This window comes from Catharus ustulatus, chromosome 1 (genome assembly GCF_009819885.2).
Source record: "Catharus ustulatus isolate bCatUst1 chromosome 1, bCatUst1.pri.v2, whole genome shotgun sequence".
NCBI classification, from domain to species: Eukaryota; Metazoa; Chordata; class Aves; order Passeriformes; family Turdidae; genus Catharus; species Catharus ustulatus.
In genome coordinates, this window is record NC_046221.1 from 52,328,325 (window position 1) to 52,354,089 (window position 25,765).

Here is a 25,765-nt window from a genome sequence, read left to right on the forward strand (position 1 = left end):
GTGAAGAGTTGTTTTGTCCCAGGAGATACTGGACTGCTACCATCCCAGTACTATCTCATATTTGAGATGGAAAAATAAAGGCAGAGACAATATTACAGAAAATTTTCCATCCCTTTTGATACTGGGAGCCTTAAGTTGTGAAGCCTGAATGAGTCACCAGGGCAACTGCACTGTACCATGCAGACCCTGTCTGCAGAAAGGGTTACCTCATTTTGGTCGTTCAAGCTGTTGTAGGATTTTCTTGCATGAAAGAAAATCCATTCATCATTTCTGCTGTCAAACAGAAGGGATGTTCACATAAGAACTCCTTACTGCATCTGTAAATAAGGGAAAGGCCTCATAGGTGGCATTATTGCTGGTATGGAGGGGGAGCTGCCAGCAGCTTCCTCCTTTACAATGGGCCGAGGTTCTTCTGTGGGGACAAGGTGTTTGTGTAGCACAACACAGGCCGAAAGCTGGCTGGTTGTGCAGCAGTTTAATTCATATGTGTTCCACTGACTCCTTTGTGTGCAACCCTTCTGGTCAGAACCACTGCGAGACCAATGGGTTTCATTGCACTGTGGCTATGGTCTCTTCCTCTGCTGCAAGGAAGGGAACAGCTTCCCATTTCCTGTATATTGGTCATGCTCCAACCACAAGTCCCAGAACAATGCATGAGGTTGTACAGAATCACAGAATCATTCAGGGCTGAAAAGACCTTTGGGATCATTTAGTTCAACCTTTTACTGATCACCACCTTGTTAACTAGATCATGGCACCAAGTGCCACAACCAGTAGTTTCTTGTACACCACCAGGGATGTTGACTCCACCAGCTCCCTCGGCAGGCCATTCCAATACTTATCCACCCTTTCTATTTGCTCTGGCAGACAAAGCAAGAGCTCTGCTTGACAAGTGTCTCCAAACCTCAAGAGACTCCAAAGCTTGGGAGTTGATGCCAACTTTTAGCCATCACACAAAGAAGGACTTGCTTTATATTTTTGAGTAGTTACTGAGTAAAATGTGTACTGCAATTGCAGAGACATATATCAGAATGGATACTGGGACACCCTGGAAAGCATCTTGTGATTGGAGACAAGTAGTGGCAGTCACATAGCCAGAGCAGTCCTGCTTTCATAGGTACAGAGCTCAGCCTTGATGGATACCACGGTGCTCACAGCAGTTCACAGAATCATGGAGTGGATTAGGTTGGAAGGGACCACACTGGGTCATCTTATCCAACCTCCCTGCTCAGGCATGGTCACCCTGGAGCACATGGCATAGGAGTGCATTCAGATGGTTCTCTAATATCTCCAGTGAGTGAGACTTCAACAATCTCTTCAGGCAATCTATTCCAGTGCTTCATCACCCACATAGTAAAGAAGTTCTTCCTCATATTCATGTGGAATTTCCTGTGCATCAGTTTGTGCCCATTGCTTTTCTCATCCTATTGAGTAGCTCCTCCAAGAAGAACCTGGCTCCATCTCCTTGGCACTCACCCTTTATTTGGCATTTATGCACATTAATGAGGTCCAAGTGCAGTCATCTCATCTCAAGGCTGAACAGGCTCCGCTTCTTCAGCCTGTCCTCCTAAGAGAGATGCTCCAGTCCCCCAGTCAACCTTGCTGCCCTCTGCTGGATCTGCTGCAGGAGCTCCGCGTCTCTCTCGTAACTGAGGAGCCCAGAACTGGACACGGCACTCCCGATGTGGTCTCACCAGAACTGAATAGAAGGGCAGGGTGACCTTCCTCGACCTGCTGGCAGTGTATTCCAGGATATCACTAGGCTTCTAGGCAGCAAGGACCCTGCTGGCTCAGGCATAGCCTGTTGTGCCCCGGGACGCCGGGGTCGGACACACACCTTGCGGGCCGCGGCCTCGGCGGGACCCTACCTCCGCACAGCCTCAGCACCTCCGCAGCGCGGCCTCCCACCTCCAGGGGGCGCGGCCCTCCCGGGCGGCGTGCGCGCGCCCCGCTTCCCGCCTCGCTTCCCGCCCCACTTTCCGCCCGGCCTCGGCGCGAGCGCGGCTCCTTCCCGGCCGGCGCCCATGGCCAACGTTATCCGGCGGCTGGATGAAGCCGTGGTCAACCGCATCGCCGCCGGCGAGGTCATCCAGAGGCCGGCCAACGCCATCAAGGAGATGATCGAGAACTGGTAACGCGGGGTCCGCCCCTCCCGCAGCCCGGCCGCACTGCGTGGGGCGGAGGGTCTCTGCCGGGGCTGACACCGGTTCCTGGCCCCGCGTCCCGGCCCCGACGTGCAGCAAGGGGCGAGCGGGAGCCCAGGTGCCGAGGAGGGGCAGTATCTGTGTATGCTCGTGCGGAACGCACGGGAGGCGGCTGCGCTTAGAAAGCCGTGTTCCTGTCTGCGTTTGTGCTGTTATTGTTTGAGAAACTTATGAATTGTTCGCTTTCGGTGCCAGGTTAATAATTCATATAATCATTTAGGTTGGAAAAGACCTCCAAAATCGTCAAGTCCAACCATTAACCCCCCACTCCAAATCTACCGCTAAGCCATCTCCCTAAGCACTACATCTTCAGGTATTTTAAATACCTCCAGGGTCAGCAACTCAAATACTTTCTTGGGCAGCCTATTCAATGCTTGACCACCCTTTCTGTGAAGATATGTATCCTAATAGCCAGTCGAAATCTCTCCCGGCACAAGTCTCCTGGCCACTTCGTTTTTACTCATTCCTTCGAAGAAGAGGCTAACCCCCACTTTCGCACAACCTCCTTTCAGGGAGGTGAGATCAATAAGGTCAACCCTGAGCTTCTTTTCTCCAGGCTAAACAGCCCCAGCTCCCTCAACCTCTCCTCATAGCCTTGTGCTTCAGACCCTTCACCACCTCCTTTGCCCTTCTCTGGACATGCTGCAGCACCTCAATGCCCCTCTTGTAGAGAGGGGCCCAAAACTGAACATGGGATTTGAGGTGTGGCCTCACCACTGCTGAGTACAGGGTGACAATCACTGACCTGGTCCTGCTGGCCACACTATTGCTGATACAGGCCAGGTAGCCATTTGCCTTCTTGGCCACCTGGGCACATGCTGGCTCATGTTCAGACAGCTGTTAGAGTAGCACCCCCACATCATTTTCCACATGGGAGCTTTCCAGCACCTCTTCCCTCAGCCTGTAGTGCTACATGGGGTTGTTGTCACCCAAGGGCAGGACCTGGCACTTCATCTTGGTGACCCTCATACCACTGGCCTCAGCCCATCAATCTAGCCTGTCCAGATCCCTCTACAGAGCCTTCCTACCCTCCAGCAGATCAATGCTTCTGCCCAACTTGATGTCATCTGCAAACTACACTCAATCCCCTCATCCAGGTCATGTATAAAGATACCAAACAGAGCTCTGGGATTGAAATTGCTTTCTTGGTTTCTGCAGTTTGGATGCTAAATCTACGAGTATCCAGGTAATAGTTAAAGAAGGTGGACTGAAGTTCATCCAGGTGCAAGATAATGGCTGTGGTATCAGAGTAAGTACACAAAGTTAACAGGTGTATGCTGCTGTTTAATACTACCTATTAAAAAACTATTTCAATTTATAAGTGTTTCTAATCTTGAAAAAAATCAGGAAAGTGAGTTGTTTGTCCCTTTCACATAGAAAGAAGATCTGGACATTGTATGTGAGAGATTTACTACGAGTAAACTGCAAAAATTTGAAGACTTGGCTAGTATTTCTACATATGGTTTTAGGGGCGAGGTAAGCTCTTCATCAAGGTTTTGAAACTATTGATTGTTGTTATTCTGCTCTAGTGGGTTGTGTCACATTCCCGGTACTCTTTACAGAAGCGTCTGTTTTCTGAGAGAGTTTGCAGTGTGAATATAGTTCAAAATATATTTCAGTGTCTTTCAAGCTTAGGTGGATGCCTGTAGGGAGGTATATAGTCTTTTTGCTTTCTGGAATAAGATTTTTTTTTTAGTTGAAACAAAGCCAGTCCAATGATGGTTCAGGAACCTATAGGTAAAAGACAGTGGAAGATTTGAGTGGAAGGTGAATCTTTGATATTAGACATTTGTCTAAATACCACACTTAAAACTAAATGTGAAAAATGTACAGTGTTTTCATTTATTTTTGCTGTTAGAAAAAGCTAGTATCTCTGACCCCTCAGATATCCTGGTTCTTCATACTCTCATAGACTGTATCTGAACTCTGGAAGAACAGTCAAGGATGAGTTTAGCTTTCCTCTCTGGATTAAAAAGAATTATGTGTGCTCAGATACATAGACCCTCACATCCTCCAGAGAGTACACTGCTTGGATCCTCTCCTCACACACTTTCAACATAATCATCTCCACAGCCAGTGGAGTCTGATCCTGAGACTGGTTTCATCTGTGTAGACATGTCCATTGAGTTTTCCAGGAAAACTATTGTGGCCTAACTTTGTAATATTACTTACAGTCAAGAGAAAGACTTGGGCAGGAGTGAGAGAGTAACAGCTAAAACCTTCCAGCTGCTTTCTAGTTAAAATAAAAAAGAAAAAGGCACTGTCCTGGTTTAGGGCAAATTTGGGGGAAAACCTCCAAAGGCCACCCCCCTCAGGAAGTGAACCCAAGTGGCCTCTCCCCAGACTGGTTCAGAAAGAATTTTTCTCCGAGGGAAGTGGAAAAAACCTGTTTATTCAACAGGCAAAGCACTATCCAGCACAAAAAATTAACACTACCAAACAGCAAAACCTCTCACTGCTCTGAAGAGATGACAAATTCAGAATGTCTTTCTCCTGTGGGTGGTAGCTTGGCTCAGTCTCTTATTAGTCCCTCCAACACTGGAAAATGCTGCTACCCAGGCCAGGCCCCAGTGGGCTGCAGGTGCAAGCTCCTGGTGCTCCCCTGGGTCCCCAGTCCAGAGCAGGTTCAAATAATTCCAGGAAAAAGTGGAAAAAAACTGTCCGGGGAACTTCTCTGCTTCAGTTAGTAAAAAACTGGAGAAGAGGCGATGAAACTCCTATCTCTGTATTTTGCAAACAATCACCTCAGACATTCCACCGCTTCTCCTTCCCTCCCCTTCAATCTCAAATCCAGCCTTAAAGGTACAAAACTTGTTTCTGGGCTAAACAGACGGATGGGGATACAATTCAACATCACGAAGTCACCACAGGACAGGCACATCTGTGATAATTTTGTAAATTTCTTTTAGTTACGCTACATTGTTAGCCACTTGCATCATCAGAGATAACAAAATATTAGGGAAGCCAGAAGGATCTCCTGGGTAAAATTACTGGAAATTTAGTATTATAGATTCAAAAATCTGTTTAAGCTTTACTGACCTTCAATTTCCTTGTTATAAGTTTTATTTATTACTTTCAAGTGGTATATTGAAATTTAGTGATGGTGTTAAAAGTGTGGACATGCCTCAGCATTCTCCAGAGCAAAGTTTACAGAGATGCTCTTTCTTTTCCTAGGCCTTGGCTAGCATCAGTCATGTTGCCCATGTTACAGTAACAACTAAAACAGCTGATGCAAAGTGTGCATTCAGGTATGCTACCTGTTATCCAGGTGACTTCTGCTGTATGCAGTAACGCAGATGTATCAATTTCAGAGCTCCTGTTACAGAGGAGGGTATGGTAAGGGCAGGTATCAAAAAGATTTGGAATGTGAGAAAATACTTTTTTTCAAATTGTAAAGGTAAGCTTTAGCTTAATAATATAGCTCAAAATTGGTGGAGGTGGGCAGGAAATCTTGAAAGGACTTGTATTTCTAATAACTAATGTTGGTTAAACATTTGTCTTTTTCTCCATTTCAGGATAAAAAAATGTATATATATTACAGGCATCATGCCTAGCAAATTTGGCGAGTCTCAGCACAGGAACTTAGAGCTTAGTTTGTTAGTGTATCTTTATGATATGATAGGTGTTTTATCGTATCCAAGAAGAGTTTTGAATATTCTTTTGCAAACTTACCTAAATTACAAGCTTTTCCATAATTTCTTAACTACTTTTAAGAAAAGGGAGTGAGGAAAAAAGAGACGTTCTGAATCTTGTTTTTTCAAAATATTGTGTGATTATGGTCTTTCTTGCATTAAATACATAGGGTATATTAGAGAAAAAGAAAATGTCTGTCCTTTGAATTTATGCATGTGTATAACTTGCTGAAAGACCTACATGGGTAAGAAATCTCTTATGCCCAAAATCCTGTTAGTGTCAAGGGAAACAGATCTTAGACTAAAGTCAAGAATTTCTTGTTAGCATAACTGTAGCATAAAGTCTAGTGGGAGAATTGTTATTAGGCCATGTCAGCTATTAAAGAAAGAAAAAAAATGCAGTAACTTTGCCTTTAGAGGAAAAGTTTCAGTAATACAATTTCAAAACACACATGCCATGATCTGCCTCCTTTTGTCTGTTATTATTCGCTTTCCCCCACTGCCCGTCTGGCTCTTACAGTCAATGAAGACAGTTTTAGCCCAGCAGAAAGGTAGAGGAAGCTAATTCTCAGTATCCCAAATTCATTGCTGGGAGGAGTGTGACAATGATGGGATTTCTTTTGTTTTCATCCTTTATTTTCATCTGTCCATGTCTGCCATCCTGTAAAGCTAGATGCCAGACAATTTTTTATTTTCTACCTAGAGCTACTTACAGTGATGGAAAAATCAAAGCCCCTCCGAAGCCCTGTGCTGGAAACCAAGGAACTCAGATCATGGTAGGTTTTTGTGCCTGTTCTCTCTTGTTCCTTTTCTGTTCCCCTTGCACCAATTACATTGTAAGATACATAACAGTATAATCTCTGAAGCTGCAGTTTGTTAGGTGTATCTAGGGAGTTAAAGAATAAATTGAGTGTTGATTTTTCAGAACCAAAGTATTTTCAGAAATTTTATACATACAATAAAATTTAACAAGATGGTTTTAGAGTAATTCTATAGTAAGAGAGAACTTTTAAAATAGTTTTTAATTGTGAACTTCTCTGTAGGTTGAAGATCTCTTTTACAATGTAAATACGAGAAAGAAGGCTTTAAAGAATCCAAATGAAGAATATGCAAAAATACTAGAAGTTGTTGGCAGGTAAACTAAAATAGGAGGCTCCCAATTTTATATACTGCCATGGGGAGTACCAGGGTTTTTCAGAGAGACTGGCAAATGTGGGTTTGCTGTCATTTTGGTCGTGGTGGTGATTTTGCTTGTTTCAGTTTTTTAAACTATTTGTTAGTTTGCAGTGTCAGATAACCAGTCGGTCCAATTTGATGTGAAAAATCTAGATAGGAAGTAGTGTATTCTGTCTGTGACTATTAATTCTTTGTAAGAATTCCAGATAAGAAATGATGATTGACTTGAATGAGTGAACTTTAAATGTACCTGGGCTGAGTTGAATTCATGTAAAAACTGCTCAGGAGCATTGAGATTTGGCTGAATACAGAAAAGTTGAATGGCAACTTAACATCCCCAAAAAGGAGTAGTATCACCTTAGCTATTGCACATTCCCTTCTCAGGCTGCTTGGTTGCATCTTTTGCCGCTGCTGTAGTCTTGCATAGTGTGCACAAGTTTTGCAAGCAGGATCTTCACAATTTAAGCAAAATAATTGCTTTTCACTTTCAGAAGACACATAAGGTAGCAAACAGTAGCAAGACTGTATACCAAGCTTTAGCCTATTCCCCAAATAAACTATTTAAGAGTCTTTACTGGGTTAGGCAGACTTCAGCCAGGAGGTAGAGGGTCCTGCTCTATTGAACAGGATAATCTGAAGTCTTGCTCCAGCTCATTGGTTGTTCTTTTTCATTAGAATTTTTCTGTTATTTAATTTTGGGATTTTTTTTCTCTTGAATTTTTGAGTTCACAGTCACAGCAGTCTAATCTTTGTCTGCGTTTTTACATTTCTCATCTTGCAAGGTTCTATGATGTGTTTTTTCTCTCAATGTAATTTCCCTAGAATTTTGAGCCAAGATTATGCAGCTGTAGTGTATTGGATCTCAGCCATGGGGTCACAGATAGCTGAACTGTCTGGGTAGGGGACATTAGAAGGGCGGGCCAGCCATTATTCAGATGCTTTTCCATAGTAGTTGAGACTTGATTTTGTTATACTGAGGACATTTTGATGGATTTTTTAGTTAAACCTGTACAGTGAAACTGAAAAAGCAGGCCTGTAGGAGCTGATCCTTGAATTTCTTATGGTTACACTTGAGTTATAAATAGGACACACTTCTGGATTTTTTTAGCTGTTCAGTCTGCAAAAACTCAGCTTGACTCAAATTACATTACTGTCTAACAGGGAGTGAAATTGCTTGCCCCCATTACTAGCTGCTTTTCAGCAACCACAGGAAACAATTACCTTTTCTTCCACATACTGCAGACTTACATTTATCTGTTTTTCAGGTATGCCATCCATAACTCAGGCATCAGCTTTTCGGTTAAAAAGGTGTGTAGATAAAGTCTTTGTAACTTCACTGTGTCTGTATGTGCCTGTGTGTATATACATAATGTGTAAATCTGAAAATACCAGGAAATTTGCACTGCATCTTTTGCAACAGAACAGCACAGAGAACCTTCCCTTATACTGAAATGTTGAGGGTATGTTGGTGCAGTGCAGTTTGGATAGAAAGCACATCAATTAGAAGTAAACAAGACAAAAATATATTTGTCAGGAATTTGGAGGATTCTGTGTGGTCAGTGCTGTGTTTGGTTTGGCTTTATGTGTTGTTTCAGCTTCTCTGGAGAGCTTGGTTACTAAGTACTGTATGAAAGAGGCTGAGGTAGATTATCTTTGTTCTGTCCCGTTCTAGATAATTGTTTACTGAACTGAGTGTGTTCCTCACTTTCAAGGGATGGAGTTACTAGCCTCAGTGGGTCTTATCGACTCTAGCTGATCTTGTAAACATGCACCATTTACCATCCATTGTTTTTTTTTAACATAAATAAGTAAATAAGAATACAAAACAATATAATGATATGTCATTCCCTGCAGTTTTTTTAGAAATGTTATTGTTTAATGTACAGTATTTCTAAAATTTCTTCCAGAAGGGTGAATTGATTGATACTCATTCCTGCTCTCTTTAGCAAGGTGACACCATGTCAGATGTTAGAACCTTATCCAACGCCTCCACAGTGGACAACATTAGGGCCATCTTTGGAAATGCTGTTAGCAGGTATATTGATGGCAAGTTTCCTTTTGATATGAAGTTTTTCAGTGAATTGCCTTCCCTTTTCTCTTTAAAGAATAAGGGCTATCATAACTTTTCTTATGTCTTTCACAGTTAACTTCAGAGAAGAGGGAGTGCTGCAGTTAGAGAGCTCTCCCTTCTTTTCAAAATGTGTGACTCTTTTTGTGCACCATGGGGAAGAGGAAGGTTACAAAGTTGTTCGTTTAATGCACTGATAAGGAGCCATCTGCTTGTAACTTCCTGTGTGCTCATGTGAAATCAGCAAGCTGAACCTGTGTTCTCTACAAGTTCCTTGCCTCTTCCTATACCATTAAAATCTTACCTCTTCTTACTGTCTGCTACCTGATAAATTTTGAAGCTACTCATACTATTTTTTTTCTAAAATCTTATGGTTTCTTATTTTGACAAAAGCGACATTTGCTGAAGCTGTGTAAATGAAATAGAAAAATGAAAAAAAAAAATTTTGAAGATGTATCTGCCATTTTAGGAAAAATTCTTTTTATGAGACTTTCAGCTGTGAAGAATTCACTGTATGAATTTGTCCCATGAATAGCTGGATGTCTCTTTGATTCTTTTCTGTTACTGATTGAAGTCAGGTTTCACATTTAATGAATGTAACTTCTAATTAATGAAAACACCTTTACAAAGCACAGCAAAATAGAGAGACTGCTAAGTAATGAGGTTTGCAGTATTCTATGTATTTCTTTGCTGTACATATGTTTATTTCTGCTATGGATGCTCATTTGATAAGAGTTTTTTCCTTTATACAGTTCAGGATAAATTGTCCATTTCCAAGTAATGTTATGATAATTTCTTTTCAAACAATAATTTACCAAGTTCAAGATAGTGTTAAAAACTGAACACAAATAAAAATGGCACTTGGTATATATTGAGGTTGAATTGGAAATAAGTATCACTTAAGTCTGTTCTGTGTTAACTTTAGACGTTGGCATAACGCCTTCATAGAGAAGAACTGTGCTCACAAACTACCGAAGTGGATTTTCCTTGACTAATTAATTACAAAAATTATAAAAAATTATAAAAAATCAGTTAATGTTAGGATCTATGTACATGAGCAAAAGAGAAGTTTTTTCATTTTAATGGCTTCTTAACAGACCACCAAGACATATTAGACTGACAAAAGTGGACAAAGTAAAAAATGAGAAAAAATGTGTTTGTTCTTCCCTGGCTGCAGACAATTTTGAATTGCTCTTGTCAATCTCTCTCAGTGACTTAAACAATGAAATACAAATTAGAATTGTCAATAGATTATAATGTATGGATACTGTGAGGTCTTACAGTACTAAAAGCATGATGGGGGTAATTTTACAGATTCCAAACATACAACATTACCAGTTTACACTGAAGAAGAGGAAATTATGCAGTTCAGGTTAAATAATTACTGTGTCCCAGCAGTCAGTGTTTGAGTTCTCAAATAATTCTAATGTTTTCATTAACTGTGATAGATCAGTATTTGAAGTAGTGAGACTTGAGCAATAGGCCCTAAGCCAAAGCTGACCTTTAGATGAACCTTCCAACCATGTGTTATATGATATTTGTATCTGCTCATTATCAAAATACACATGATCATTAGCAAAATATGTAGTGTTATAAGAACATACTTATCTTTCCATATTTAGAGGATGGACAAGGCTGTGAAAACAGACATCTGACCTTGTTTGGAAGTCAAAAGCAACTCCCTTGGTTCCTCCTTGGCCCGGTCAGGCTTTGGGTGGAACCCAAGAGGAGAATGAAGCCAGATGTTTCTGCATTACAGTTATGTGAGCTTCTTTATTCCACAATATAAAAGCTGGACCCTCTTCCAGTGAAGGTGTAGTCTTCACCTACATGAGGACACACTGTGTAGGATTTCCCAGTTACTAGGAGTGGTTCGCCAGTCCTTCGCTATGACCAGGGCTCCCTAGCTGATGTGTAGATGTGGATGAGGGTAAAGTGTCAGGGTAAAGTGTTAGGGTGATATGTTTTCTTAATCGCTGTAAGCAACCTTTTGTAGTAATGATTAGGTACATTACAGTAATTTCACGACCATAAGGCACACCGGACTATAAGGCGCAACCCCCAGGAGTCGGCAAAATTCGCAACTTTGTAGATCATATAAGGCGCACCGGACTATAAGGCTCACTTTTTTTTTTGCAGCGAGGCTCCGCCCCCATCTCCCCCGGCGCGGTTGCTAGCCGAGGCCCCACCTCAACCTGGCAGCCATTTGCTCCCGAGCCTGCCTCCACCCGGCAGGGGCGGTGCCGCGAGCCACCAGGCCCCCCTGGACCCAGCAGCCATTGGCCCCCGGGCCCGCCTCCACCCGGCAGGGGCGGTGCTGCGGGCCCCCAGGCCCGCCTTCACCTGGCAGCCATGGGCCCCCGGGACTGCCTGGACCTGGGAGGGGCGGTGCCGCGGGCCCCCTGGCCCGCCTTCACCTGGCAGCCATGGGCCCCCAGGCCCACCTGGACCTGGGAGGGGCAGTGCCGCGGGCCCCTGGGCCCACCTCCAGCCGGCTGCCGTGGCACTGCCGGCTTCCCCCACGGCTCACAGCTCACACTCCGGTTTGGCAAATTTCGCAACTTTGTACATCAGATAAGGCGCACCGGACTATAAGGCGCACTTCCGGGTTTGAGAGAAAATTTTAGTCAAAAGGGTGCGCCTTATAGTTGTGATATTACTGTACTAATATTTCATAATTCTTTTCTGTTTTGAACTATAGTTAATTACACTCATCCCTTTAAGTTGGTGTCTATGTCTTTTTTGCTGACCCTGCCAACTGGCAAAATAGAATATTACTGCTTGTGAGTACTGTTCAAAATTTATATCAACAGGAGAATTAACTTTTTGTTTGTTTTTCTGTCCAACTTAATAGAGAGCTCATAGAAGTGGGCTGTGAAGATGTAAATCTGGCCTTTAAAATGAAAGGTTATATCACGAATGCAAACTACTCTGTGAAGAAATGTATATTTTTACTCTTCATAAACCGTAAGTTTAAAAAAAAAGGAATAATTTTGTACAGTCATGTTGCTTACATAATCAGAACAACAAAACTTTCTTAAGACCTTCGAAGTGTGTGAGCATTCTTAAAACATTTTTATATTGCAGTTACAATAATTTCACGACCATAAGGCGCACCGGACTATAAGGCGCACCTCCAGGAGCCGGCAAATTTCGCAACTTTGTACATTCTATAAGGCGCACCGGACTTTAAGGCGCACTTTTTTTTTGCCACGAAGATCTGTGCCGCATGCAACAAAATAACAAATTAGTAGTGGAATCCCGTGATCATGGAGTTTACTGGCAGGTGCTAAATTTGCAAACATTTTTCACAGATTGGTGTAGCCTTTAAACGCAGCCCCAAGCGTCCTCCCCGTGAGTGGGGCCTGGCACTCCCGCCTGCCCCCGGCTGGCGAGGCAGGGCTCAGGGCGGCCGCAGCTCACACCTCGGGGTTGCTGCGGTTCAGGGTGGCTCGGGCTGCCGGCAGCTCAGGACCGTCTGCGGCTTGGGGTGGCACGGTGGTGCCCGCTCCCTCTCTCCCTGTGTGGCTCCTGCTGGCCGGGGGCTGCCCGTTCTCTCTCTCCCTGTGCAGCTGCTGCTGGCTGGGGGCTGCCTGCTCCCGCCTCCCCTCGCGGCTCGGCGCTCCCATGGCACCGCCCGCCCTTGTGGCTGGGCTCACGGGTCGCACTGTTTTTTTTCAGCGAGAAGCTTTGCTGCGTGCAACAAAGTAATGAATTACTGGCAGGTGCTCAGTTTGCAAACATTTTTCACAGATTGGCGTAGCCTTTAAACGCAGCCCCAGGTATCCTCACCGTGCCGCGGGCCCCCGCACTCCTGCCCGCCCCCGGCACCAGCTGGCACGGCTCGCAGCTCCTGGCTACCACCGCGCAGCTGCGGGTCCCGGCTTCCCCTGCCCGGCGGCCGCAGCTGCCGCGGGCCCAGGCACTCCCACCCGGCACTGGCTGACACAGTTCGGCTTCTTCCCCCCGGGCCCAGCACCAGCGCCGCCGGCTTCTCATTCCTCCCGCGCCCGGGCTAGGGCCAGCTTCTCGTTTCCCTCACACCTGGGCCGGCTTCTCATTCGCCCCGGGCTGGGGCCGGCTTCTCGTTCCCCCTGTGCCCGGGCTGGGGCCGGCTTCTCATTCCCCCCATGCCTGGGCCAGCTTCTCATTCCCCCCGGGCCCCACCCAGCGCCACCCGGCTTCTCATTCCCCTGCACCCAGGCTGGGGCCAGCTTCTCAATCCCCCCGGGCCAGGGCCGGCTTCTCATTCCCCCCGCATCCAGCGCCGCCCAGCTTCTCATTCCTCCCGCGCCCAGCGCCGCCCGGCTTCTCTTTCCCCCCGCGCCCTGCGCTGCCCGGCTTCTTCTTCCCCCTGCGCTGGGGCTGGGGCCAGCGCCAGCTCCCTCCGTCTCCACGTGGCGGCCGGGGCCGGCAGCAGCTCCCTCCCTCCGTGCGCAGCGGCAGAGGCCGGGGCTGGTGCTGGCTCCCTCCCTCCCCGCGCGGCAGCCAGGGCCAGGGCCGGTGACAGCTCACTCCCTCCCTGCTGGCTCCTACCAGCTGCGGCCGCCCACTCCCGCCCCTGCTCATGACTCAGCGCTCCTGCGACACCGCCCCCCACATTGCGGCTCACACTTTCAGGTTGGCAAGTTGCGCAACTTTGTCCATTGTATAAGGTGCACTGGGCTATAAGGCCCACTTCCAGGTTCGGGGGAAAATTTTAGTCAAAAGTGTGCACCTTATAGTCGTGAAATTACTGTAACTGTAAATCTTAAAATGTTTTTTGATTTTCAATGTGTATCACACTTGGTACTGTATTTAGTGGAAAATAGCTAAGACTGAACCTAAAGAAACTTTGGAGTATCAAGGTTATGGCTGTGCCCTGCCAGCTTACACAGATTGATCTCTCCATTCTGTAGCAACACTGGCATGGGTTGCCACAGACCTTGACTGGATGAAATATTGAAAAGGTAGTCTGGTTATTTCAGTATTTGTGTGAAAAAATACTTCTAAGTGTAAAACATGCTGAGAGTCTATTCCTGATTTTATATGAAGAATAAATAGGTCTTGGGGGAAAATGGGTATAACAGATTCCCATAGAAGACACAAAGTGTGAAGGTGTTTGTCTGAAGGAGTTGCTGAGCACTGTGCAGTTTGTTTTAGCTGGGCTCTTTGGAGACAGTGCTGTGTTCTGTGTTTCAGATCGGTTGGTAGAGTCAGCTGCTATGCGCAAAGCCATAGAAACTGTGTACGCTGCTTATTTGCCAAAAAGCACACACCCATTCCTATACTTAAGGTAAAGTAATAGAAAGAAGTAGCCTTTTAATACTGTCTTGTAAGCTATAAAGGGAGTGAGTAGGTTTACAAGGACCTTTCTGTTCCTCATGATAGTGTTAAGCATTGCACTGAGGTAATTAATCTCCAGGCGGGAGATAATTAAATAACATTAAGGAAATCTTAAGAAGACAGACCTTATTTTTAGAAGCTGTGAGTATCTGTAATTTCAGCCAAAGTTTTTTCGTATTACTTCACGAGACACTGCAAGTAAAACATATTTCTAAAAGCGGGTTTTTGTAGCTGTACAACAGAGAGATTGGTTTAAGCTTACCTATGTAAGCTCATTTTGGTGAGTGATTTTGGATTATTTTTTAATTATCTAAACAAGTCTAACTGTAATATAACTTCAGGATCTTTTTGACTTCTTTGTACAGAATAACATCCCCAAGCCTGACAAATTTTGTCAAATTTGAACCAATTTTTGCTTTCTCTGCCATCCCTGGGATATTTTAGGTTAACTTCTTTTAAAATGTTTTCCAGCCTGGAAATAGCCCCCCAGAATGTAGATGTGAATGTGCATCCTACAAAACACGAGGTCCATTTTCTTCATGAAGACAGTATTCTGGAGCGTGTGCAACAACATGTAGAGAGCAAATTATTGGGTTCTAATTCCTCAAGAATGTACTTCACTCAGGTGAGAACATCTAGGAGTGATAGCAGTTGCATTATTTTAATGATCAGGCATCATTTATTCTGTTCAATAATAAAATCTTGGCTGTTAGGCATTTATCAGTGTTGTACTGGTACCTTTAGATCTTTGCTCTGCTCCCAGAGCACTTTAATATATGGATACTTTAATATACCAGTGTTAACAACATGGCAAAAAAGAAAAAAAGTATGAGAACAATTTAAGTACATTTCTGTCAAGTACCTGATTAGTTGTCTTGATTTTATAAGTATGTTAGCCTTCACATGTGGTGAATTATTTTTTTATTCTACCCTGGTTTATGTGAAGATGTGATTGAGGAAACTGTTCTGTGTAGTGATAACACTTTGGATTTAATATTACCAGAAGAAACTCTACTCTCCATGTAAAGCATAGCATAAGAATTACTATAAGTTTTATACAAAACTAATTTCCTTGTGGTTTTTTTACCTTACAGATTTTTTCTTTTGAGACAAAGGAATGGTAACTAATGATTTTAACTGCCAAAATGATGACATTCACTCTATGTGGATAGCAAGTGCAAAGCCGGTGGCCTTTTAAGTAGTTGACACTGTGTTGCTTGGGGTGTCACATTTGTTCAGAGCATAAGATACTGTGGGAAGTGTGACTAACCTTCCTGATTCTTTTTTTCTTGTTATTCAATCTTTTCTCTTTGCTTCCTCATGTCTGAATGAAGACATTGCTTCCAGGGGTTGACTGCTCTTCCAGTGAGGTTGTAAAATCAGCAGCAAACTCTTCTGTGGTTATGAAGAGAACCAGTGATAAAGTTTATGCGCATCAGATGGTCCGCACTGATTCCCGAGAGCAGAAATTAGATGCTTTTCTTCAGCCAGTGAACAATCTCCTAAGTGCAGGCCCCACTGAAGTGTTAACAGAGGTTAATGCAAGATCCCCAGAGAGTTCAGGCAGGCCCCAGGATGCTGAAATGGAAGAAGTCAGTGACCTGGTTGAAATGGCTGATGTTCAGGAGGATACAGTGAAGCCTGGGGAGCCAAGTGAGAATGGACACTTGTCTCCTGAGACTTTGCCTTCTCGGTAAGTCCCACCTTTCCTGAACTGGTGCAAGGCTACCTATTTATTTCATGGCATAGTCCTGAAACTATAATTTTTTTCTGATCTCTTTGAATTTCTGCTTTTCAAGAAGGAAAAAATTCTCTAGAGTAACTTTTCCTGACATTTTATTGAGAAATTAAACTAATCTGTGAATTGTAAATTACATAACTTGTGATAAATTTTATGATTGGAATAGGATTTCTATGCATACTGAAAGTGAGGAAGCTGTACAAATAATGGCATTAGTTTAGGGAGATCATAGTGGTCTGTCTCTTTCTGGAAGCCTTCATTTTGTGTGAGGGATAGAAACTACATCACTGAATTTGATTACAGTAATTTCACGACCATAAGGCGCCCCGGATTATAAGGCGCACCCCCCGGGAGTCGGCAAAATTTGCAACTTTGTAGATCATATAAGGTGCACCGGACTATAAGGTGCACGTTTTTTTTTGCAGCGAGGCTCCGCCCCCAGCTCCCCCTGCACGGTTACTGGCCGAGGCCCCACCTCAACGAGGCAGCCATTGTCTCCCGGGCCCGCCTGTACCTGGCAGGAGGGGTGCCGCGGGCGCCCAGGCCCGCCTGTACCTGGCAGGGCCGGGGCATGCCCGCCGCCCCTCTGTGTCCCTTCCCTGGGGCCGGGCTATGCCTGCCGCCCCTCCGTGTCCCCGCCAGGGGGCCGGGGCAAACCTGCCAGGGCTCTTCCCTGCCTGCATGGGGCCAGACTCTGCCTGCCGCCCCTGCGTGCCCCCTCCCCGTGGCCGGGCTCTGCCGCCCGCCCCTGCGTGCCCCCTACCCGGGGCCAGGCTCTGCCGCCCACCCCTGCATGCCCCCTACCCAGGGCCGGACTCTGCCGTCCGCCCCTGCGTGTCCCCTCCCCGGGGCTGGGCTCTGCCGCCCACCTCTCCGTGTCCCCTCCACAGGGCCGGGGCATGCCTGCCGGGGCTTCTCCCTGCCTCCACAAAGCTGGGGCAAGCTTTCCGGGGCTCCTCCCTGCCTCCATGGGGCCGGGGCAAGCCTGCCAGGGCTCTTCCCCGCCTCCATGAGGCCGGGGCAAGCCTGCCGGGGCTCCTCCCTGCCTCCATGGGGCCAGGGCATGCCTGCCAGGGCTCCTCCCTGCCTCCACGGGGCTGGGCTCTGCCGCCCGCCCCTGCATGCCCCCTCCTCGGGGCCGGGCTCTGCCGCCTGCCCCTCCATGCCCCCACTCTGGGGCCAGGGCAAGCCTGCCAGGGCTCCTCCCCGCCTCCACGAGGCTGGGGCAAGCCTTCCGGGGCTCCTCCCTGCCTGCACAGGGCTGGACTATGCCTGCCGGGGCTCCTCCCTGCCTCCATGGGGCCGGACTATGCCTGCTGGTGCTCCTCCCCGCCTGCACAGGGCCAGGCTATGCCTGCCAGGGTGCAGCCCCACCTCCCCCTGGCAACTGTGGCCCTGCCGGCTGCCCACGCGGCTCACAGCTCTCACTTCCAGGTTTGCAAATTTCCGAACTTTGTAGATCATATGCAAATTTCGCAACTTTGTACATCAGATAAGGCTCACCAGACTATAAGGCGCACTTCTGGGTTCGGGGGAAAATTTTAGTCAAAAGGGTACGCTTTATAGTCGTGAAATTACTGTACATTACCCTAGTGCTATAAACTTTTATAGCTCCCACAGGAGCTGTTACAACAGGCCAAAGAAGTCCTCTGAGAGAATCTGATTCCCTATTCGCAGTATTACAGAAAAATTGGCATGGAAAATAAAATAATTTGTAATATCACTTTTTTAATGTGTCCTTTAGAGTCCAGTTTGCTAGGTGCTTAAGTAAGAGTTGCCTGATGTGATTGGTATTTGAGTGTCATAAATTCTCTTAAAGTTCTGAACCACTGGTTCTTAACAAATTATTCCTCAGAAGCAAAATAAAACTACCTTTCTGTGAAACTGTCTGCATTTCCTGTATTAACATACAGCATGTGAATTGAGCATCTGATGTGTTGCTGTGTTTGGCCTAAGTGATAGGAGAATTGAACATAATTCATTTTGTTTTGGTATTGCAGGAAGAGACCATGGGAAGACATGGACGTAGAATTGGAAAAAAATTACGCCAGAAAGGACATGACTGCTGCCTGCACGCCTAGAAGAAGAATTATTAACTTGACGAGTGTGTTGACTCTCCAGGAGGAAATTAGTAACCAGGCACATGCAAGTAAGCAAGACTTGTTTCTCAAAATTACTGTTATTCCACCAACTAAATATGACTGAAATCGGAAAAAGTATTTAAAAGGAACTCCAGTGATCTTACTGTGCTGCTAAGCAAGTTTTTAGCAAAAGCTTTTGATTTTCATTTTTATTTGTATCTGTCCCACATATGAAATGGTGAGACTTGTAAAATACTCTCTTTTTTGTTAAGAGTTGGTTTAGACAAATTTTGCAATTCTTTTAGGATGTTCCCCTCTTAACTCAGTTGCCTCTGAAGGCAACTTACACTGACTCATACCCTTATTATTCATATGTCTAAATGCTAGGAATCTCACATCCCGGGGGCTTTGTTGGATTTATTTTGATTTTTCTGGTTGTAAGACCTGGGGACTCTCTACACAGATGTCTGTAATAAATAACTTTTCTATAAAATTATAAGAATCTTAAACTTTAGAAAGCATGAACTTTTACTTTTCTTGTGCTCCAGTAAATGTTTTGCAGAAGACTGGTATTTCAGACTCAGCAATTCGATACCTGACTGTCACTGTTTAAATACTGAAATCAAAAAGTTGTCCATGAACATTAAAATAGTTAAAAATGTCTCAAAATGCAGGATAAAACTTGTGAAGCTGCCTGAAGTTGTGTCTCATCTTCACACCTGTAAGAAATACCTAAAAGAGACTTTGGAAGGAGCGAAATCTTTTCTTAGTCTGTTACATTCCTTTAGAAAATGTAATAATGGAATTAAGGTACTGTAGTGCTTTGTATATGCTGTGACTGCAGTGCCAAACAACTGTAACAAAGCTGCTCTCAAGGATGGCAACTAGTGAATTTTTTTTTGTGGAATGTCTAAAATGAACTCTTTCCCAACCTTCTCACTCACATATATATATTTCAAGTTCCTTTGTAAGAGAAAAGTAAAGAAATTATGAAAAAAAATATATGGACCTATTCCATCACACTTACAGAATTTAGTCTGATAATACCTAGATTGTGTTGCAAGGCTGGGTTTTTTGCAAAGCCCCTGCATTTTTTGAAGTATGTGTGTGTTTGTTGCCAATTGCCTGTGGCTGAAAATTGATTTTGGAAGGATATTCAAACACAGGGACTTGAATTCTATTTTTTTCTAATTTGCATTTGTAGTTTAAATGTTAAATAACTCTTCTCCCTTATGCTTTAATAGTATGAGTATGCACAAAAGTTATTAATATTTAAAAACTTGTGAATAATTGGCCATACAAGGATATATAAGAAGAAGCAGGGGTGTAGGAATCACTGAACAGTAATCTGAGACTTTCATGCTACAAAAACTCAAACCACTCAACTAAATAAATAAAGGGAGGGTTGCAACTATGAAATTACATTCTTTTGTTTCTTCCCCACCTCTCTGTTGTTTCAGAACTTCAGGAGATGCTACACGAGCACTCATTCGTTGGTTGTGTCAATCCTCAGTGGGCTCTGGCCCAGTACCAGACAAAACTGTACCTTCTCAACACAACAAAACTCAGGTAAAAGAATTGTTAGACCTGTTGGCAGCTGAAGTAAGTACCAATTGTGAAGCTCATTAGAAGAAGGGTAAACAATGTTGTTCTCCTGTTGCCTGTGATAAGTCATGGCACTAAAGATTAAGCAGTCCATTCAGAACCATGGAAACAAGTGTGTCTGGCACACTTGGGAAAAGTTGCAGGGAATCAGTGTAATTAAAATGCCAACTACTATATTGTGTGCTCACAGACAGTGGGAAGGGAAAGACTTTTTCTTGCTTCATGATGATCTAGATGATCTATGATCATCATCATCACGATTCGATTCCTTGCAGGATCATCTACAGCACATTGTATAAAGCAGAGGCTTCAGAAAAGTCCTAGAAAACATTGTATCCAGTTGAGTTAAGAGTATCTGCAGAACATGATTGTAACAGGAAATTTGTAATTTTGCCTGTGAGGACCTACAGGGCCAGCTACATAAATTTTTGTAACAAATCAGAGAATAGACTTGAGATAGATGTCTATTAATTTCCCAGTTCCTTTGTATTTCTTACAGTGCAGTAAAGAAGTAAAGAAGTTGAAATATAAATTATCAGGGAATAAATTGATAGCAATTGGATATTTGAATATGTAAGATCTTTATTAATAGTACTGGGTATGTATATCTGATGTTTCCAGGATGACCTTACTGTCCCCTCTTAATTACGGTAACTTGGAGATATGCAATTCTGTCCACATAATTAATTTTTGTGTTTCTATTTAGTCAGGAACTCTTCTACCAAATTCTTATCTATGACTTTGCAAACTTTGGAGTCTTAAGGTTGTCTGTAAGTATAATTTTACCTTATATCCTATAGAAAAATATTTTTTTTCAATGTATTTACAATATGTCTGCCCTTTCAGACAAATGTATGGTTTTGGTTGCACAGTCAAGTTGGCTTTTGTCCACTATAGGAATGTTGTTTTGTTCTCAGTGAGACCAGAATGTAGAAAATGTAGTAATTTTGTAGCAGCTACTGGTAGATTGTCATCCTGGCTGCTTGTTATTGGTATCAGTTGTAGTTATTCACCAAGTCTTGCTGTTGCTCATTGCATTGGGACAAAAAATTAATTTGAATATACACTCTGCAGAAATACAGTGTTGATTGCCTGTGTTTATTCTCTAAAATATCCCAGTGCTCGTGTGTTGGTTTGAAAGACAGGTGTCTGCTAAGAAAGGCAGAAGCCTCTCTTTGAAATGGAAAGTGTAAACCTCCTCCCTCCAAATTAGAGTAATTTTGAAATTAGGGGGCTTTCAGGCAAAGATATGGGAATAGGAATAACAGTTCTTTACTAGGAAAATTAAAATAGAAATACAGTACTACAAAGAACAAACCCAAAATGCTGACAGAGTCAGAATATAACCTGATACCCTCTTCAGCCAGGGTTTTGGTAGCAGTCTGATTAAAATGGTGGCTGCAGTCCCCTGGAGTGACAGAGGTAGTTCAGTTGAAACAGTGGTCCTGTGGAAGGGTGCAGTTTTCCTCCAAAGGTCCAGTGATGATGTAGAAAGGGCTGTTCTCCTCTGGGATCCAGTGCAAAAAAGGGCTACTTTGGTGTTCCAAATCTCAGTTTTTATCTAGGTAGGAAAGGCTTGGCTCCTCCCCCTGGCTGGAGCATCTCTCAAAGGGGTGATGTAATTTTATCAGTCGTATAGTGGGACTTAATGGCCTCTTCACAGCCGATATATACCTGGAGGAAGGATGGGTTGTGGAAAAGATAAAGATGACTGCCCCACTTGGTTTCAACAGATGGGGATAGAATACATACTTTTGGTCACATCCTGTATTGCAACCTAAGACAACTTGGTGGGATTGTGGACTGCAGAGAAAGAAGAAAGAAATTCATACCTTTTTAGCTCGGTTTTGATAAACAGAACTGTTAGTTCTGCAGGCCAGAAATAGTGTATTACAATTAATTAGTATACAAAGGAAGAAGTTACCGATTTCCAATAGAGTGTGCTGATCATTAACCAAACTTTTGCCTTCTTCATTTTTAGGAGCCAGCTCCTTTATATGAGCTTTCAATGCTTGCTTTAGAGGATCCTGAAAGTGGCTGGACAGAAGAAGATGGCCCAAAAGAAGGGCTTGCAGAGTACATTGTGGAGTTTTTGAAAAAGAAGACTGAAATGTTGGAAGATTATTTCTCTCTTGAAATTGATGAGGTGACTGCAGCTGTTATTTCTGACAGTAAATGAATGGTGGACTTGGCAGTGTTAGGTTTATGATTGGATTAGATCATAATGGTCTTTTCCAGTCTAAATGATTCCATAATTCTATGTTTTGTGACAGATAACTGCAGTGCTTACCATCACTAGAACTAAGTTCCAATAAGATTTAAGGTGGCACAACCCTTTCATTTAAAATACTCCGGACTTACACTGTCTCTAAGAAGGGTGCTACACAAAGTTTCTATTTAATAAGTTACCAAGTCACAGAATGGGTTGGGTTGGCAAGGTCTACAGTGAGTCATCTGTTCCAACCTCCTTGCTTAGGCAGGGTCATCCTGGAGCACATAGGACAGGGTTCTGTCCAGATGGAGATGGTTCTTGAATAACTCCAGTGTGGGAGACTCCACAGCTCTCTCTGAGCAATCCATAATTTAGTCATTGATTCTATAACTAGAATGCAGATCTCTTAACCAACAAAGTATCATCTTAACCAGCCCTCAGGTCAGATAGGGCTGCAGCACCACTGTGGCTCTCAATGTGTCTTTTTTTGTGTGGCTTAAGACACCCCTTACTTCATACAAAAGTGAGCAGCTTCATCAAGCCCAAGCACATCATTTGCATATTTGCCTTGGAAGTGGTATCTGTGTAACCTAGAGCTAGAGGAGAAGGTTTAATTCACCCATTCCCTGAGCTGAGTGGCTTAATTCATGCCTTGTGAAATTAAACAGCACCAATAACTCTCTTGATGCAATATCTGCCTGGTATTGGGCTTTAAAAACTTGTAAGGCTCACTGAGTTTGGTGAAAATCAAAATACATAAGAGTTTTGGTGCATTTGCAACAAGAAAGATTTTTTTTTTTTTAACTGAAGCAACAATGTTGCCTTGCAGGAAGGAAATCTTACTGGGCTACCGCTTCTGATAGACAACTATGTCCCACCATTGGAAGGACTGCCTATGTTTGTCCTGCGCTTGGCCACAGAGGTATATTCTCGCAATGATTTTATTCATTTACAATTACAGTAATTTCATGACTATAAGGCTCACCCTTTTGACTAAAATTTTGATCAAAACCTGGAAGTGCACCTTATAATCGGGTGCACCTTATATATGGACAAAGTTCAGAAATTTGCCAACCCAGAAGTGTGAGCCGTGAGGCGCAGCGGCCGCAGGAGTGCTGAGCCACGAGGGAGGCAGCAGCCATGGGAGCCCCGAGCCGTGAGGGGGAGGTGGTGGCTGCGGGAGCACCGAGCTGTGAGGGGGAACAGCAGCCGCGGGAGCCCCGAGCCGCAAGGGGCGGCGGCCACGGCAGCTGAGCAGCGCCAGCCAGTGCCGGAGGTAGGTGGGAGTGCCATGGCCTGCGACACAGGAAGGGCACCTGGGGCTGTGTTTAAAGGCTACGCCAATCTGTGAAAAATGTTTGCAAATTGAGCATCTGCCAGTAAACCCCGCGACCGCGCAATTCCGTTACCAGTTTGTTACTTTGTTGTGCACAGATCCTCGCTGCAAAAAAAAAAGTGTGCCTTATAGTCCCGTCCACCTTATATATGGACAAAGTTCAGACATTTGCCGACACCTGGAGGTGCGCCTTATAATCCGGTGTGCCTTATAGTCTTGGAATTACTGTACTTGCAATTCCAGCCTGCCTTTGCAACTTCTGATGCAGCTTAAATGTACTGTTATGTGTTCCAGATACTGTTCTGTGGTTGCTAATTACTTGTGCTTTACCTCTGTATTCATAACTACTGACTGAGCCTCTATTTTGATTTAAAAACCTGCATTCCTACCCTCTTTTTTCATTCTATACTTTTACTTTACCAGGACAAAAATGGCCAATACATTAATATAAATTTTCCATATTAGGACTCTATTAAGTCATTGACTGCTGCCCCGATTCTAGAAAATTACTTTTTTTGTTTTGTTTTGGTAACAGGTAAACTGGGATGAAGAAAAGGAGTGTTTTGACAGCCTGAGTAAAGAATTAGCCATGTTGTACTCCATTAGAAAGCAGTATATAATAGGGGAATCTAACCCAGCAAATTCTCAGGTATGAGAATACTGTAACTAGTCCTGTGAACAGGTAACTAACAAATACAGGAAACTTCTGCTCTTTCATATATAGACTTCTAATCCCAGCTCTTTCAGGGAACTGAATCAAGTAGCAGTGTGGCAAGATTCTGAAAGAAACTGGCTTTAATTTTCTGAAGTATTATAGGTATTGAGGGAACCTTTTAGCTTTGGACATTGTAGTGTACTTAATATTGTTACGAGCCTCCTTGGCCTCTGAGTTGGGAATGTGTTTTTTATGCTATATTTCTACAGAAGAATAAGGATGCATATAAATTATAAGTACAACCTGATTGAGTCTAAATATCTGACTCATTGATCAGTTAAGCTCAACCATTCTGCAAGTGACTTTACAGACCTTAGAATTAACTGTATAGAATGAGCTTTCCTAGTACCAGCAGAATTTTACAATTGCTGTAGTCTTACATAGTAAAGTTTTTGATGTGTGCTTTCCTCTACTTAAACAGAATTTCTGTTTGTTTGTCCTTGTTTTCTGGTATTTCAGAATGAAGATTCTGAGTCTGGTTCAACAACATGGAAATGGACTGTGGAACATGTACTTTACAAAGCTTTTAGGACTCATCTTTTACCTCCTAAACACTTCGCAGAAGATGGCAACATTTTGCAACTTGCTAACCTGCCTGACCTGTATAAAGTTTTTGAAAGATGTTGAGCAAGTAGTTATTAAAGACTTGATTTTTAACACAGACACCATTCATGTTACCTTCATTTTTACTTAGTAGAAGATAAAGTGCAATCTTGATGAAGGAAAGAAAGAGGGGATTTAGTACCCTACTAAACTGCTAACATAACAGTAAATTGTCTATTTTCCTTCTGTTCATCAGAGTATAAAAAAATCATTTTTGCTGTGTCTAAACCCAATGAAAACCCCTAAAATAAAATCTCCACTTACACTCTGAGTTTCCCTATTAACCAAACTGCTAACAGAACACCCTTCTATTTAAGAAAATATACTGGGTTTAGTCATTGTGGAAGAAGACAGAGCTTAATTTAGTTGAAATGTGAATGCTTTAACTTTGCTTGCCTCTGGAAATCAAACTAGGTTACCTGCATTTTTTTGTTTTAAGTATGATAGTTGTCTGACAGTACCTGCAATGTGAGTATACATGCAAAGCACTTAAAATCATCTATTACTGCAGGAGTTAGTCTTGTGATATTTCAGGGCCCTTTTAATCAAGGACTCAGAGAATAGAAATGGGAATGTTCTGGCAGATATTAAATGAGCATGCACACATAATATTAATTGTCTCCAATTTAATGAGTAGGGCTTGAGAGATCTGCTACTTTCAAGGCTGTGTCCCAACAGGGAAAACATTTTTCTAAGTCCGAGAGACTTTTAGCATCCAAACAAAAAAGGAAAGCAAGCTTCATTTTTGCACTGTGAAGATTTCTGTTCCTTTTGAAAGCAGCTGGTACAAGCAGAAGTATTAATCCTCTTGTGTTATTGAGGTCCCAAACCCTGCCTCATTGAGAAATACTTATGAAAGACAGGAGTTTGATATGAGTCTGTCTTAGGCTGCAATGCAAGATGTAACCAGAAGTATTTATTCTATCACCATCTGTTCAACAGGGTGTCAGGTGGTATTCTGACTCTGTACGTGGTTTTTTGGTATTAGTGCATTTTAATTTTAATTTTCCTAGTAAAGAACTGTTATTCTTATTCCCATATCTTTGCCTAAGAGACCCTTAATTTCA

General features: G+C 43.5%; 1 protein-coding gene across 7 annotated transcripts; it reads left to right on the forward strand.

Annotated features, from left to right (window-relative positions):
• Positions 1-1,954: 1,954 nt before the first annotated feature.
• On the forward strand, positions 1,955-24,758 carry MLH1 (mutL homolog 1). Of its 7 annotated transcripts, none has more exons than XM_033061263.2 (19): positions 1,956-2,131; positions 3,363-3,453; positions 3,582-3,680; positions 5,379-5,452; positions 6,540-6,612; positions 6,880-6,971; positions 8,278-8,320; positions 8,959-9,047; positions 11,935-12,047; positions 14,262-14,355; positions 14,877-15,030; positions 15,740-16,098; positions 18,147-18,295; positions 19,688-19,796; positions 20,539-20,602; positions 21,814-21,978; positions 22,874-22,966; positions 23,916-24,029; positions 24,555-24,758. In XM_033061263.2, exons 1-19 carry the CDS (start codon positions 2,025-2,027, stop codon positions 24,720-24,722), a joined length of 2,250 nt encoding a protein of 749 aa, XP_032917154.1. In that variant the 5' UTR covers positions 1,956-2,024; the 3' UTR covers positions 24,723-24,758. The 7 variants fall into 7 exon arrangements, with proteins under 7 accessions (XP_032917163.1, XP_032917154.1, XP_032917181.1 ...); XM_033061290.2 differs by having other exon boundaries at positions 2,070-2,262; XM_033061272.2 differs by lacking the exon at positions 23,916-24,029 and having other exon boundaries at positions 1,955-2,131.
• Positions 24,759-25,765: the final 1,007 nt, after the last annotated feature.

What these genes read in the sequence shown, in the direction of transcription:
- MLH1 (XM_033061263.2), top strand. Translation starts at nt 2,025, where the DNA reads ATGGCCAACGTTATCCGGCGGCTGGATGAAGCCGTGGTCAACCGCATC. An exon ending in TTGGAGTCTTAAGGTTGTCT is followed by an intron (nt 20,603 to 21,813) that starts GTAAGTATAATT and finishes CTTCATTTTTAG; the next exon opens with GAGCCAGCTCCTTTATATGA. An exon ending in TCTCTCTTGAAATTGATGAG is followed by an intron (nt 21,979 to 22,873) that starts GTGACTGCAGCT and finishes GTTGCCTTGCAG; the next exon opens with GAAGGAAATCTTACTGGGCT.